The 14,263-nt window shown below is 34.7% G+C and overlaps 1 protein-coding gene across 6 annotated transcripts in view; it reads right to left on the bottom strand.

The window, feature by feature from the left end:
* LOC129809717 (dystrophin, isoforms A/C/F/G/H) overlaps positions 1-14,263 on the bottom strand; it is a 462,658-nt gene that overhangs the window by 19,163 nt on the left and 429,232 nt on the right. For all 6 annotated transcript variants that reach the window (XM_055859751.1, XM_055859755.1, XM_055859752.1 and 3 more), the window contains 3 exons: positions 6,405-6,595; positions 609-881; positions 404-537 (listed from right to left, as the gene is read on the bottom strand). In XM_055859751.1, the coding sequence (XP_055715726.1) occupies positions 404-537; positions 609-881; positions 6,405-6,595 (598 nt within the window). The remainder of the gene's footprint in view (positions 1-403; positions 538-608; positions 882-6,404; positions 6,596-14,263) is intronic.

Raw genomic sequence — 14,263 nt, 5'->3', positions numbered from 1 at the left:
CATCCGAAAGGAAAAATGGAAAGGGAATTGTGTTTCTTTCCAATTCCCAAAAGCTTCAAAAGGTTTATTAAAAAAGATTAGTAACTCCTTTAGAATTTTAAAATCTGTGTGTACACCAGCTCCCACAAAATTCCTTCCCTTGAAACTTTATCAACTCACAGAGTTTTAAATATAAAATTTTTCTGATTTATCCATCTCTCTAAATTTTATAGCTCTTCTGCTACATAAAAAACTGCTATCTCAAGAGAATTTATTACTCAGAAACATCCTGCTAAAATATGTCTACAAGAATCTCCCAATCTAATGCAATAGAAGTGCATTATTTCCATAAAATTCTCTTGGGCTTCAATGTGGCTTCAATTGAATTTCCAGATGACCCAAAAAAGGTGTCATAAATACTCACCAAGACGCTTCTGAACAGCTCTGAGCTTGAGTGCTGTGCGATATGCCGAGAAGCGGACATCATTGAGCTCAGCCAGTGACTTCATCAGTTCAATCATCTCCGGATGGTCCCAATGAGTGGTTTCCCGTTCGTGGCTACAAGAAAAATTGCATTTGCACAGATCTATTGGGAGATTTACTGGGGACATTAGAGAAGCTCTACTCACTCGATGTAGTAAGGCACATTGGCGGGTGTTGTTGCTCGTTCCCAGGGCGCCTTAACGCTGGCGCCCAAATTGGGCAGAGGACCAATTGTGCCACTGTTTATCTGCGAATGACGCGATCCGTCCAAATCTACACCCATTTGACTCGCTCCTGCACCCACGAGAACCTTCTGGCGCTCATCCATTGCAATCTGTAGGAGCTTCATACGCGTATTGAGATCTTCCAGTTTGGCCAGACAAGGATTGGGCACGAGAACGTGATTTGCCGTAAAGAATCTGTCCCGAGAAGATTCGATAGCGTTAGCAAAAAATTTATTTATTTATCATCTGATAAACGTATGTTTTTATCAAATATTGAAAGTTCCCAGCGAGCACCAAATGCTAACCGATTTCAATTTAGCTGAAAACATATGGACTCTCAGCTGAATTTTGCTAACCTTAAAAGGACACTCGCAGGCAGTGCTATTTCCATATATTTGGTTAGCACTTTTTGTTCAAGAACTACTAACCGGTCAGCATAATTTTGCTGATCGACTCAGCAAAAATATGCTGAAAACGCTGCTTTTTTCAGCTAACTGTGCCTGCTGAGTTAATAAACTTAATTTGAAGTTTATGTGCGCCGCTGGTAGTCGCTTATTAAACATAATCTAACCTTATATAATTTGGTTTATGGATCTCATGGAATTGCGTGTAATCTTCAGATGATCCAGAATTTGTCAGAAGATTTCTTCGTTTCGAATCAAAAAACTTTAAATTTTCCCATAAATTACATGGAGAATACAAGAAAACTAACAGAAAAACTGAACATAACCTTAAAATCTTTATGTGGTGTATCATTGATACAGATAAATCACTTGATCATTTTAACATTAAATAAAACTATTTATTCTTATAATTTTATCCAAAAGTAATTAAATTTGGGTTAATTAAAGCTGTTGTCATTGCTCTTATCATTTTCTAGATTGCTAAAAAATAGACATAACCTTAAAGCATCAAATATTGCATATTTTTAGTTCTATCTCGGTATTTTGATGTATTTTTGAAGATCACCATAGAAAATGCTTTTTTACATCTACAATTGTAAACTTGATTAGTAAAAATAGTGCTAAAGTTATTAAAACGCTGAAACAAAAAACTAAACATAACCAAACACATTTAAAACTATGACACTTTAAGTAACCCAACACAAACCCAATGACCAAAAAGGTTAATATACTTTGCGAAAAGTTTTGATTGATAAACTGAGCAGGTGTTTGAGAAATTGTCTGAAATTTCATAAATTTCCCCACCATATTGATAGCATAACAGAGGCAATCCCGGTGCAATTTATCTGACTTCATTTAACTTCAAATAAAGTTTATTAACTCAGCAGGCACAGTTAGCTGAAAAAAAAACAGCGTTGTCCCATCTTTAGTTTCAAAGATTAATTTTGATCCAAGTACTAAATAGAATAAAACAAATATTTGGGATAAAACAATTCAAAAACATAACCCTGAATAAATACTTAACTATAACCTCAAAGACATAATTGCGTTATTCTCTTTTGCCTTATTAGTAGAGTATTTTAGATTTAAAGAAAAATACACATGATAAAAATTTGAAACGATTTATAGCGCTACGACTTAACCAAAGTAGTTTTACTGATGTTTAAATACTAGAAACATTCTTAGCATAACCTCAAATAATTGAATATGAATATCTTCTATTCCGTCGTCTTATTATATATATAAGTGAATTTTGGATCAAAATAATAGTCCCATTTGAATTCACGATTTTTCAGGCTGTATTATTTTATTTTATTAGAGTTGCTAGAAACTTCAAAATGTTTTGACCATAACCTCAAAAATGCATATCGTCAATCCTTTACTTTATCGCATAGATTCATTTTAAATTTATACCAAAAAGGCTCAGATACAACCTGAAATTTTCTAGAACATTAGTTTTCTAAGAGCATTAAAGAATTAATAAAGGAATGAAAAGCAAACTTGGAACTTAACCACAAAGATTCAAACATTGCATATCTGTAATTGCAGTCGTTCTAATCGTTCAGTTTTCATCATTTTAGTATCATGAAAGCCAAAACAGAGAATTAGAATATTTGCAATTCGAAAGAATTGCGTCAATAATGTTGTAGAAACTTTTAGAACACAACCTCAAATGTGGCCTCTATAGCTCAGATAGAGCACTCGTCTAGTTAACGAGAGGTCTCCAGTTCGATTCCGGGTGGAGGTAGGAATTTTTCTTATTTCCACTGAGAAAAAAACTGGATGATTTGAGTCTCATTTGTTCTGATTGATGATTTCTCTGTACATAAATAGAATTAACATTAAACTAAAGTTCGTAAAATTCTCACTCATAACCTCAAATATTCAAAAACGGGTTATTTCTTATTTTACTTTATCGAACTGGAGAAATTACGGAATAAGTGTTATAATCAGGAAAGTTGTCTAATAATAAGTATTACAAATAATATAATAATAATAATGCGTGCAGACTGTTGCATAAAGAAACTTGGCCCTCTAGAGCGAGATTTCGAATATCCTTGCTAGAGATGGTAAAATTTCAGAAATTTCACAGCAGTCGCCATCTACTTTAGGCAGAAATTCATGAAATTTCTTGAAATTTACCAACTCTAATCCTTGCCAATAGAAAATTTCTAGTGATTCAATAGGGGAAAGTGTGCTACTTTCGGACGATTCAAGCTTCGAACAAATATATTTTTTTAATAACGTTGCTTATATGAATTTGACCCATTGTAATATTATGCCCAATGCACAATAGTATTTGTTTTGTAAACATATTTTTGACATTTCAGTGAGAGTGAGTGAGTTCTAGATATAGTCATCTCGCTCACTCTCATAGAAAGTTTCGAAAACATTTAATTCAATACAATTCAAATTCAATCAACTATGTTGCGACTGCAGACCGACTTCACAACCGGTCTCTGCAGGTACACGGTGGAAATCCTGGTTCTCTGACCGTATAAGCTGTAGAGTTAGATACAACTAAATTCAATATGAAAAATTTCAGCATTAGTAAAATAAACGCAAATAATCTTACTTGTTTAGGAAGGGAAATCGGAGACAGGTCCGCGCACCAGTCAAAGGTAGAACGGTAACAGTTTCTAATAGAGCACGTTATGTTGCCGCATTTTTACAAAACAAAAGTTATTTTGCGATGGGCATTATATTTTAATAGCTAGTCCAATGCTTCAATATTTCCTGTAGATAGGGGATCTACACTTTTTTAAAGACATTTTCACTGTGATAAAACATAATATAAATGCATCGCCTCTGCCCAAAAAACTCTGGGAGCATGGAAGAAGCATCCACATTGCGGGGAAAGCGCATTTAGGGGAAATTCTGTAATTCTGTAGGGGAATTCTGTAATTTTCGTGGCATTGCCACGCGTGAGTTCGAAACCTGACAATGCCATTCGAGCTTTTTTTGTCATATCATATGAGTTCGAAAATGCAATTCATTGAACTTTTAATGAAATCCCTTTGCTTGATTATTTTATGAAAATACAGTACGTCTTGGTTGATTTGTTTAACTAAATTTATTGTCATTTGGATTGCCAGAAATCTTAAAGGGACAGATAATCCTAACCGGCTTATGTAGGTGAGATTCTTAACGTGAGCTAGCTCGGAGTGAATGCAAATTCGATTTAGAGCTGAAGTTGGGAGACGCCATTCAGTCATCTTGAATCAAATTCGTGAAATTATGCAAATTTTGTATTTAAACCAAAATATCAAGGATTTGGATGAACTGGAAGAAAAGTGATATATGGGTGAAATGTAGACCAGAATGTTCTCTATAATTTTCCCATAGAACATGATCTCATCGATTACTCAGAAGCCAAGATAAGCGAGGTTTTTTGTTTCTTAACTCGTTTTTTCATCCAGAGTGCCCCAAGTAGTCATTTGTTGAGCTTCAACTATTTCAAAGAATTGTTGTATTTTGTGGGACTTTCCATTTAAAACCCTATTTTAAGTGTCTTGGTGGAGTAGAGGCAGTCAAATTGGCATCTGAGTGATTTCAAAGCGTTTTTATGGGAAAAATCATTTTTTTCACACTTAAACGGCAAAATCGGAGTGATAGCGTAGTCTGAGCGGAAAATGATGTATGGACGAAATGTAGAGACGAAATGTAGAGACAAATGTGTTCTACAATTGTGTCGAAGTAATCATCAAAATCGGTTTAGCGACAGTCGAGATAATTGAGGTTATGTGATATTGAAATTGGTTTTTCGACTGTGGCGCCCCTGGTGTTGGTCCCACGAAGTTCAAATATTCTAGAAAGTTGTAGCATTTGGTGAGATCTTTCGTTTAAGCCCTCACTCATCAAAATCGGTCACATAGAACCGGAGATATGATTTTTTGAATTTTGTGAACTTTGACCCCTCATATCTCCGGTTCTGTTTTAACCACAGCGCGCATACGCACCATTTTGGAAACGTCCTAGACTGGACTACAACATACTAAAATTTCATTAACTTGCACAATTCCGTTTTTGAGAAAAGTGACTTTGAATTTCGATGAATTTTGACGCTATCACAGCGCCACCTGTGGTGACTTTTTGAACTTCCATCTGAAAGTGCTCATCGAGACGAAACCAAAAAGGTAAAATTTAGGTCGCTATGTTAGTTAGAACCGGAGATAGAGGCCGGTCAATGTTCGAACTTTGACCCCTTATAGCTCGGGTCAGGGGTTTTAGATTGACTTAAGGTTTTTTTTGTTTGATAGGTATAATCAACGGCTACAACATACTAAATTTTCAGCCCGATGCACAATGGAATTTTTGAGTTATTTAACTTTTAAGATTTAAAAATTTTCTTTTTAAAAAAAACGCCCCTAGCGGTGGTTTTATGAACTTGCGATGTTAGAAGGGGAAGTGGCATTTCACGAGAGCTTTCCAAAAAGCCCTCACTTTTTAAATTCTGACAATTAGAACCGGAGTTATGGCCATTTTAAGAAATTTTTTTTGGACCCTTATAGCTCGGGTCAGGGGGGTCGGGGGACCTTAAGTTTGGTATTGATGGAAAGCTCTAAGGCCCAGCTATAACATACTAAAATTTGAGTCCGCTGAATGCCATAGGGGCGGAGCTATTGAGAAAACAAAAAAAGGGGGGTCTTCAAAATGGCGGAAGGAGGGGTGGGGGGTGGGGGGTCAATGCACCAAGTTGCAATTTTCACCCGATATATAACCTTTGCCGAAAACCGCAAGTCGATATCTTTTTTAGTTTAGGAGCTATTAAGCTCCAAAGAGCGGCCGGCCGGCCGGGAACGTAACTTAGCCACATATATATTCGGAATCAGGAAGTGGCGAAACACATTTTGGCCAAATTTGAGGTCGATCGGACGACATGAAATTTTGTTAGGATTATAGTAGGTGAGATTTTGTTAAGAATCTCACCTAATATGTGACTTCTGACAATGCCACGTGAGCTGAAATGGCAATATCGCGGCTACAGAATCGCATTTTCGAAAAAGCTCTCCTAAGATTCGAACTCAATTTGTCATAGGGCATTGCCAGAGCGTTACAGAATTCTCCTCCTGGGCGGTTTACACATGGACTTAGTAGGTTCTTCCATAACGGAATACAATAGCCAATATAACATGATTACATTGTAACACAATATTCCGATGCGATTAATAATAATCCTGAAAAAATTTATTTGTCCGAAGTTTGAGACGTCCGAAATTAGCGCGCCTTTCCCTAAATTCGAACCACGGACACTTGCATCATAGACCCAGCGCCGTCTAACAAGTTCTCAATAGTCATAGGTTATTTTTCTTACCCTTGCTGTTCATTGCAGTCATCCAGGAGAGCTCCAGCTGTTGTCATCTTATCCCTGAGCCTCTGCAGATGCTGCATTTGATCAGCTGCCTCGGAAGATGTTGGTGGAGGTGTCCAGGAAGCTGTGAGGGTCTCTGCAGAAGCCACACGAGAACCCAAATCCTCCAGAGTCTTCTGAAATTGGCGCATTTTCTGCAAAGAACCAAGAAAAAATCCCATTTAAATTTTATCAAGCAATTAACTGACTTTAATCCTCCCTATATATAGCAGCTTCCCCAAAAATTAACATTCGTCTGGATGTTTAAGAATTCAGCAAATTTTACTCATCCACCAAAGTAATACGAGTGTGAAATTGTAAAATGCATGAATGTCCTAGTGGAGGGTTGAATATCAAATAAAATTCGCGGTCATTGAAATGCGACACTCTCTCCGCAGTTCAACTTCATTTGCCAATCAATTTGTGGCCAATTTTCCACGTAAACCATCCACACATCATCAAATTGCATTTAATTGGCCTGTCATATTGCATCAATAAAGAGTACATCTCCAAATTCAATTGGGAAAGCTCACCAAGTTAACAACATCAACTAGATAGAGGGAATGGAATGTGCAAATACTCTGACTTTTATTTAAGTTGAGAAGATTACACTGTGAGTTAATCTTGATTGTGATGGATTAGTGTATGAAGACACTGGGGTTGACTGAGGATGAGGCTGAGAAGAGACAAATCTGGGATGAATAGATAAGTGCAAGTGATGAATTTTACAAAATAAATTTAAATTACATTCAGAAAAATGATGTTTAAGAGATGAAGCTTTTTTGGTGTTTATTTAAAACACTGTCGAATTAACAAATAAATTTATCTAAGACATGTACCATATTTTGGGATTATATATTTTTTGTCTTAAATTATGTATAGAAAAGAACTTAGGAAAATTTGCATACTTTGAAACTTTGTAAAACACGGTGATATTCAAAAAAATAAGCTTTCTGATTAAGTATTTTTACTTAGGGTAAGTGTACCAAATTTCGGCATAGTTGCATGCAAGCGCCAAAGACTCAAGTTTGAAATGTAATATTATTAATTAAAATTAATTTTTTTTTGTTATTTCTTCTTAAGAAGTGTTTCTTGGAACTTTGTAAACAGTTTATCGATATTATTTTCCCTAAAATCATTCTTAATACGTATTAATATGAATAAAAATGTGGACATAGCTTTGGTGGCCTACTTCGGCCACCTTTATGCCCACAGTTCCTTGCCCTTCCAGTATTCTTCCAATGTCTTTTTCACATCATCAAATTTGCCGAAGCAACATTGTTTGTTATATTTTGCATTGTATAATCTTTAGGAAATGCAAAAACGAAACATTCATGGAAATTCAAGGAACAATAAAAGTGGCCGGAATTGCAAGCTGGCCGAAATTTGGTACACTTACCCTAGATGTAAGGTAAAAATTTTGGTCTGAGTTCTAAATTGTCTTGTCCGGATTATCACGATGTCCGAAATTCCAACTTTATCTTAATATCAGACTTTTCAATTTGTGTAAATTGCTATTTATAAATTAAATACACAAAACACACCAGATAAATTTTTGTTCAAAATATGACACTTTAAGTAACCCAAGACACAAACCCAATGACCAAAAAAGGTTAAAATACTTTGTGAAAAGTTTTGATTGATAAACTGAGCAGGTGTTTGAGAAATTGTCTGAAATTTCATAAATTTCCCCACCATATTGATAGCATAACAGAGGCAATCCCGGTGCAATTTATCTGCTTATGGACTTGGTGCACGTTTATGCAACTTTTTGCCTCTACTTCAGGTGCACTGCTGCCGTCTCGTTATCCACCTGTTTGTAAACCAAGAGCCCTGGGAGAAGGAGAGACAGAAAGAAGACAAGGAAGAATCCTCCGTGGACGATTTATCGACATTTGTCTGTGTGACAAAAAAAAGTACGAAGAGAAGGGAAAAGGTACAAAGAAGAAACTTTGAGCATCTCTTCCCAATATCTTTAATGCTTCTTTCACTGAATCATCTCTCTTGTTCTTCTCCCACAAGCTTTGCGAAGACGGGGGGCCGATCTGGGGTATACGGAAAGGATGAGGATTCACTTTGGGCCGGGAATAGTATCTAGTCAGAGAGTGAGAGAAGGTGGTGCGACCAAAGGTATAAGCTGAAGCTCCATAAATTTCCGGCAAGATACGATGTTTTGTGTGGTGCACCTTCTAAAATACACACTGAAGTCTTGCTTAACAGGTCGCTTGGCTGTTGTATAGTTACTTTGATGACGGTAACAGAGATAAATTGTTATGATAATTTTATTGTTCTTCATAGGAAGTTTTCCCATCTTCCGCGCGCATCCAAAGTCCCATGCCCCTCTTCCCTTTGTCCCCCTCACAAAATACTTTCTCTCCATGCCTCTGGGTGCTCTCATTTCTGGTCAGGAAGCATGCGAGGGCACGGGAAGGTGAAAAATCTCCCATTGCACCTATACCTATCTGGGGGATTCTGGAAAGGAGATTTTCTGCACTTTGTATTATATATACAGAGACTTGTGCAATGGAGCAAACTTTTCCATCCCAGGGACTTATTCTTTCTCTCCCCTATTCTCATTGAGGCGGCTTGTTGCAGTGGCCAGGAGCGATTATAGTCGGTAAGTTTGACCAGAAATTTTGTCGGTTAATTCTCTTACCAACAATAAATATTGCCCTAAATGCAATTTTATAAAGCACCATGCTAAGATATGGGCTTTGAAGAAAACTTTATGTTGTGCTGAAATATTTTATGGACTTTCGTATTGTTTATGAAAATTCGGGTATAGGAATTTAAAAAATTATGAAACTCTCCAAAACTCTGCTGTTGGATTTGTTGGTCTGTGCCTTGCCTTGAATTGATAATAATATTGTTCAATTTCAAAGAATTGTTTGTATTGCAAAAAAAAATAAGGGAAAGTGCCCATGCTTTGTACGATCACAAGCTTCGTAATGACTAAATTGTTCCTATGTTTCTCAATGAATGTGACTTATCGTACTCATATTAAAAAAAAACACAGTTTTTAAAATATTTTGCAGAGTTACATTTATTCAGGCACAAAGGAAAAATTTAGTAATTACGAAGCTTAGGATCGTACGAAGCATGGGGTCTTTCCCCTATAGCCAAAAAAATCGTAAACAAGAAATTGTAAAAAAAAACTTTTAATACAAAAATGTAGAAAAACAATAGTTTATGATGGGGATTTTCTGTAATTTTTACCCCTTGAGACTGATACAAACGCTAAGACGGCAACGGTAATAAATTTTCTAGGGGAATCGCCAGCAATGACGAAAACCCCTTAATAAAATGAGATGAAATATTGTTCAAATACTTCAGTATAATTTTATTCTTGAAAATGTGTTTTTCTATGAGCTTGCTGGAAAAACAACAATTTCTAAAGTAGTTTTTGTTACATGTGTTGTTTTCGGTTTGTGTCTTGACTCTAACAAATGCTATTCGTAATTCATAAATACATTTGCTTTAAAATAAAATTAATTGTGTTAGAATAGTTAATGAACTTTCTTATTGTTTGGGAAAATTTAGCTAGAAGGATTTGAAAGTTTAAAAAGTTATTGAAAATGGTATTTGGTGGCATATACATTTTTTGGTGTGTCTTGACTAAAATTAAAAAAAGAGTCAAGTATTTATAATTGTAATATGGGCTTTAAAGAAGAGTTTGTTTTGCTGAAATGCTTTGGGAAACTTAAACTACAAGGATTTAAAGAATGGAAAAGTTAGCTAAAAATGTCATAAGGGAGACCGAGGCAGAATTAGCCAGTAAATGAAACTTTTCATTGCGTATAATTAGTAAGAAAAATGTTTGTAACAGGCTGATTAATATTTCACTGAAAAGGAACGGATGTGTTTTTTTCAATATTCTTCTACGGCGGGCTATAACATCCAACCAAATCTGCCCCGCTCTCCCCTACTATACAAATAACGGTTGATGCCTGGACTAACGATAAAATTAAGGTTAATAAGCATTTTCGTTGTAATACGGGCATTAAAGAATATATTACGTTACCAAAACACTTAATAAACCTACAGTTTTTAAAAATACGCCGTAAACAATTTATCTCAAATTGTCCTTGCTACACAAATTGGTAGTTGTCTTAACTGATTGAACAAAAGGTTTAGCAAGTAATTTTATACTAAGACAAAAAATTCAGGAGAAATATTCTGTAATAGAAATAATTCATTCGTTCCAATAATGTTTGCAAAATTTTTATAATTTCGATTTTTAGCATAAATTAGTTCTTTTAAGTAGTCTGGTAGGTGTCTCGACTAAATAAAATATTTTATTAATTGCAGCAACTACCATAAAGCTTGAAGGTCTGGAATCAAACTTTCACAGCATTCTTTCGAAGCTTTTGCAAAATTTTCAGTACCTATATCACAAATGTGATAAAGCATCGATAAAATACCTTTGCTGTGATATTTTTGGTTGATGTCTTGAGTTTCAACTATGACGCACAACATTAAAATTGTTGGAAATTTTCGCTTTCGTTCCTCACTTATTTAGAAAGTCTTATAAAGTCATAAACAATATCTATCATAATTAAAAACCAATTTTTCAGAAGAAAAATAAATTTGAAAAATAAATGAGGTTGTTGTCTTGGATAATAGAGGGTGGTAGGATTATTTTGAACTTTGGGACTACATTGATAATATGATCTTTTTTACATATTTCTAAAGGAAATTGGGCTTTAATGTAATGCAATTTATCTCTACACAATTATTGTGGAATTAGATAAAATAATCGTAGGGTAAGATGGGGTAATTTGGAGTCAAGTCCAAATTTGAACTTTAGGATTTCTTAACAGTTTTAGGTGAAAAAAGGGCAAAACAACGTAATGTAATGTTCTAATGTAAAGTCTTGTACTTCTTCGTGGTTTTCTTTTTTTCTTTAACTATTTGAAATTGTAAGAAAATTTCAAAATACCCTAATAGACATGATTCCAAATTACTCCATCTTACCTTAAGGCCCAGTTTCTTTTAGAAACATGCGAAAAATTGTATATCAATGTAGCCTCACAGTTCAAAATAACCCAACCTACCCGTACTATATTATAAAGAAGGTAGGGCAATACAGCAGGTTAAACCGGGTTACTACAGGTTTAAATTGATTTAAATGATTAAAAATCGGATTTGTAATAAAAGATCAATTACCGATACTTTAGGGATGTATTATACGAGTTGGGATAGAAGCAATTCCGTTGGAATTTCCAAAGCCTTTCAAGTAAATCCAATCTTAACCAAATCACTTAAGAAATATGCCATTTAGAATGTCTGAACGTTTGGGGGAAACTAGGACACCACCGAACACGGGGTAGCACCGAACACTGAGATTTTTTAATTAGATATATTAGACTTCAGAGAACGAGACCTGTATGAATTCGTAGATATACTATAGGGATGTTTGTCCACTGAAGAAATTGATCGCCATAATCCAAGTTTAGAAATAAAAATCAGTGTTCGGTGTTACCCCATGTTCGGTAGTGCCCCAGTTTCTCATACATTGAAAATTCGAAATACCGATTTATTGTAATTATGTTAAATATTTGCCTGGATTATTTCTCAGAATATTCTAAAATTAGAAGCTAATTGCTTTGATTCGTTTTTGAAAGAAACCAGAAATTAAATTAGTAATTCTGTGATGTGTACGGAATCTGAGAAGTAAGTTTACAAGAGAACATTGCGAATAAATCTACTATAAATTCAATAAATATGCGGAAGATGAAAAAAGACATTAATAGAGTCATTTTCTTAAGTTAAAACACTTCGTGCCTCCAAGTCAAAACTATCAATTGAGCAAAGGAGTCCGAAGGAGAGAAAGAAATTGTGAATAGAACATGAGGAAGAAAATTGATCTTTTCTGTGTTATTATTTAGCTTTAGTTCCAAGACCACCAATAGTTAAATTTCTCGGAGAATCTCATAAAATTCTATGCTGTTTTTTTTTTTACTTTGTGCACATGCAAAAACCATTAGGAGCCCTCAATGGGCGTCCAAAGAGCCACCCACATCAATTTAATGCCAAAGAAAATAAATAATTCTAACATTGAAAAGAGAGAGAGAAAAAGACATTCAAGAGGTGATAATTCCTGCAGAGACATACCACCAACTTTATATAAATGATTCCCAATAAATATTTTGCTGTTTGAGGAAATATGGGGACATTTGGGGGCACGAAAAAAAGGAAACCCACTCTTCAGAGACTGAAACTAAGAGAGAGAGAGATGAGATGTGTCCGGTATATTGGAAACCCAATTGAACCACTAAATATCGGACATTGCTCGCCAAGTGGAACTTCATTTTCAAGTGCCTCTTCACAGCGACAGATGAATTTGTTCACAAGATACTTCATTCCATCCTCGTCTTGGTCATATTTTCTTTTAATGTCTGATAAGTGCAATGATATCGTTTATTCACGAGGGAAATTTTATCGTCAAGCACAAATTCAGCATTTCTTCAAGTAGTGTCTCTCTTCCCATTGAGAAATATCTCAGAATATGATAAGAAAGTTATTATTTGCACTTGTCTATACTGCATACAGAAAAAAAATCCATTGAGAGCGCGAAAATCAAAACATCCGGATTAACTTCAAAAGACCTCTCGATACGACATAAGATTAAATCGCATTTTATTGAGCGAGTGAAAAAGGGAAAACAGCCAAATTGATAAGAAGTATTACATACATTTTCAACAATCCACTTAACATGATGATAAATTTAAATTTCAATTTACTTTGTACGAGAATGCCTTCCATTCTCGAATATGATAAAAGAGAGCACACCAAGGCAAGTTAATAAATTGATAGGTCTATTTGAAATTCATAAATTCAGCATTATGGGCAAATGCAATGAGATAGAAGTTCTATATATTTTGCTGCACAAATCACCTTTAATGGACATTCTCAATAGACTACCTTGAAGTGATAAGTGCATATTGAGATTTAGTTTTCTGCTTCAACGGACAATTTGCTCGTTCAACATAACCCAAAGATGGGTGGGATAATTTTCAAGAGGACGAGCTTTTATAGTAAAAAAAAATTCTAAGGGGTATGTCAATGGTTAAATCAAAGCTTTTGTTTTTACTTCTGTTCATAAAAAAAATTACAAATAAGGTAAAGTGCCCTCAAGTCGACCGGTTCTTCAATTCGACCGGTAGAGTTATTTATTCAATTTATTTATATTTGCACTAATATTTGGTGTATGATCTAACATTAATAGGTCAATTATTTCATAAATAAATACGAATCAGTGACAATTTTATAGAAATTCACCATAAAAATTCAAATATTGACCACCGGTCGAGTCGAGGAACCGGTCGACTCGAGGGCACTTTACCTTACTTTCCTGATTGCGAAATACGTAACATTTTAAGTGGTAATGAAATTCTAACGGAGTTATCACACTTGCACATTAAAATTTTAATGTGATTCACATTAATTGTCGCTTGTGAGCGTCCAAATATGTTATTTGTGTCTTTGACTCACTTAATATCTGGGGATTTTCTATTTATTGATAAAAAAGTGGACTTGGCCTGCAAAAACAAGTTTAAATTTACCTAAAGCATAAATATTTTTCACATTAAAAAATTAAAGAGAAAATCGCATTAATTTTTCGCATTAATGCTATAAATCAATTTATATCAAATTTTGCGGGCCAAGTCTACCTTTTTATCAACAAATAAATCAAATTTTGAATATAAAATGATTCAAACACACAAATTACATATTTGGACTCTCACCAACGAAAATTAATGTGAATCATATTAAAATTTTAATGTGCAAGTGTGATAACACAGTAAGTGCAATAGAAAATT

Source organism: Phlebotomus papatasi, chromosome 1, assembly GCF_024763615.1.
Source record: "Phlebotomus papatasi isolate M1 chromosome 1, Ppap_2.1, whole genome shotgun sequence".
Lineage (NCBI taxonomy): Eukaryota > Metazoa > Arthropoda > Insecta > Diptera > Psychodidae > Phlebotomus > Phlebotomus papatasi.
This window is presented reverse-complemented; position numbering and strand designations above follow the sequence as displayed.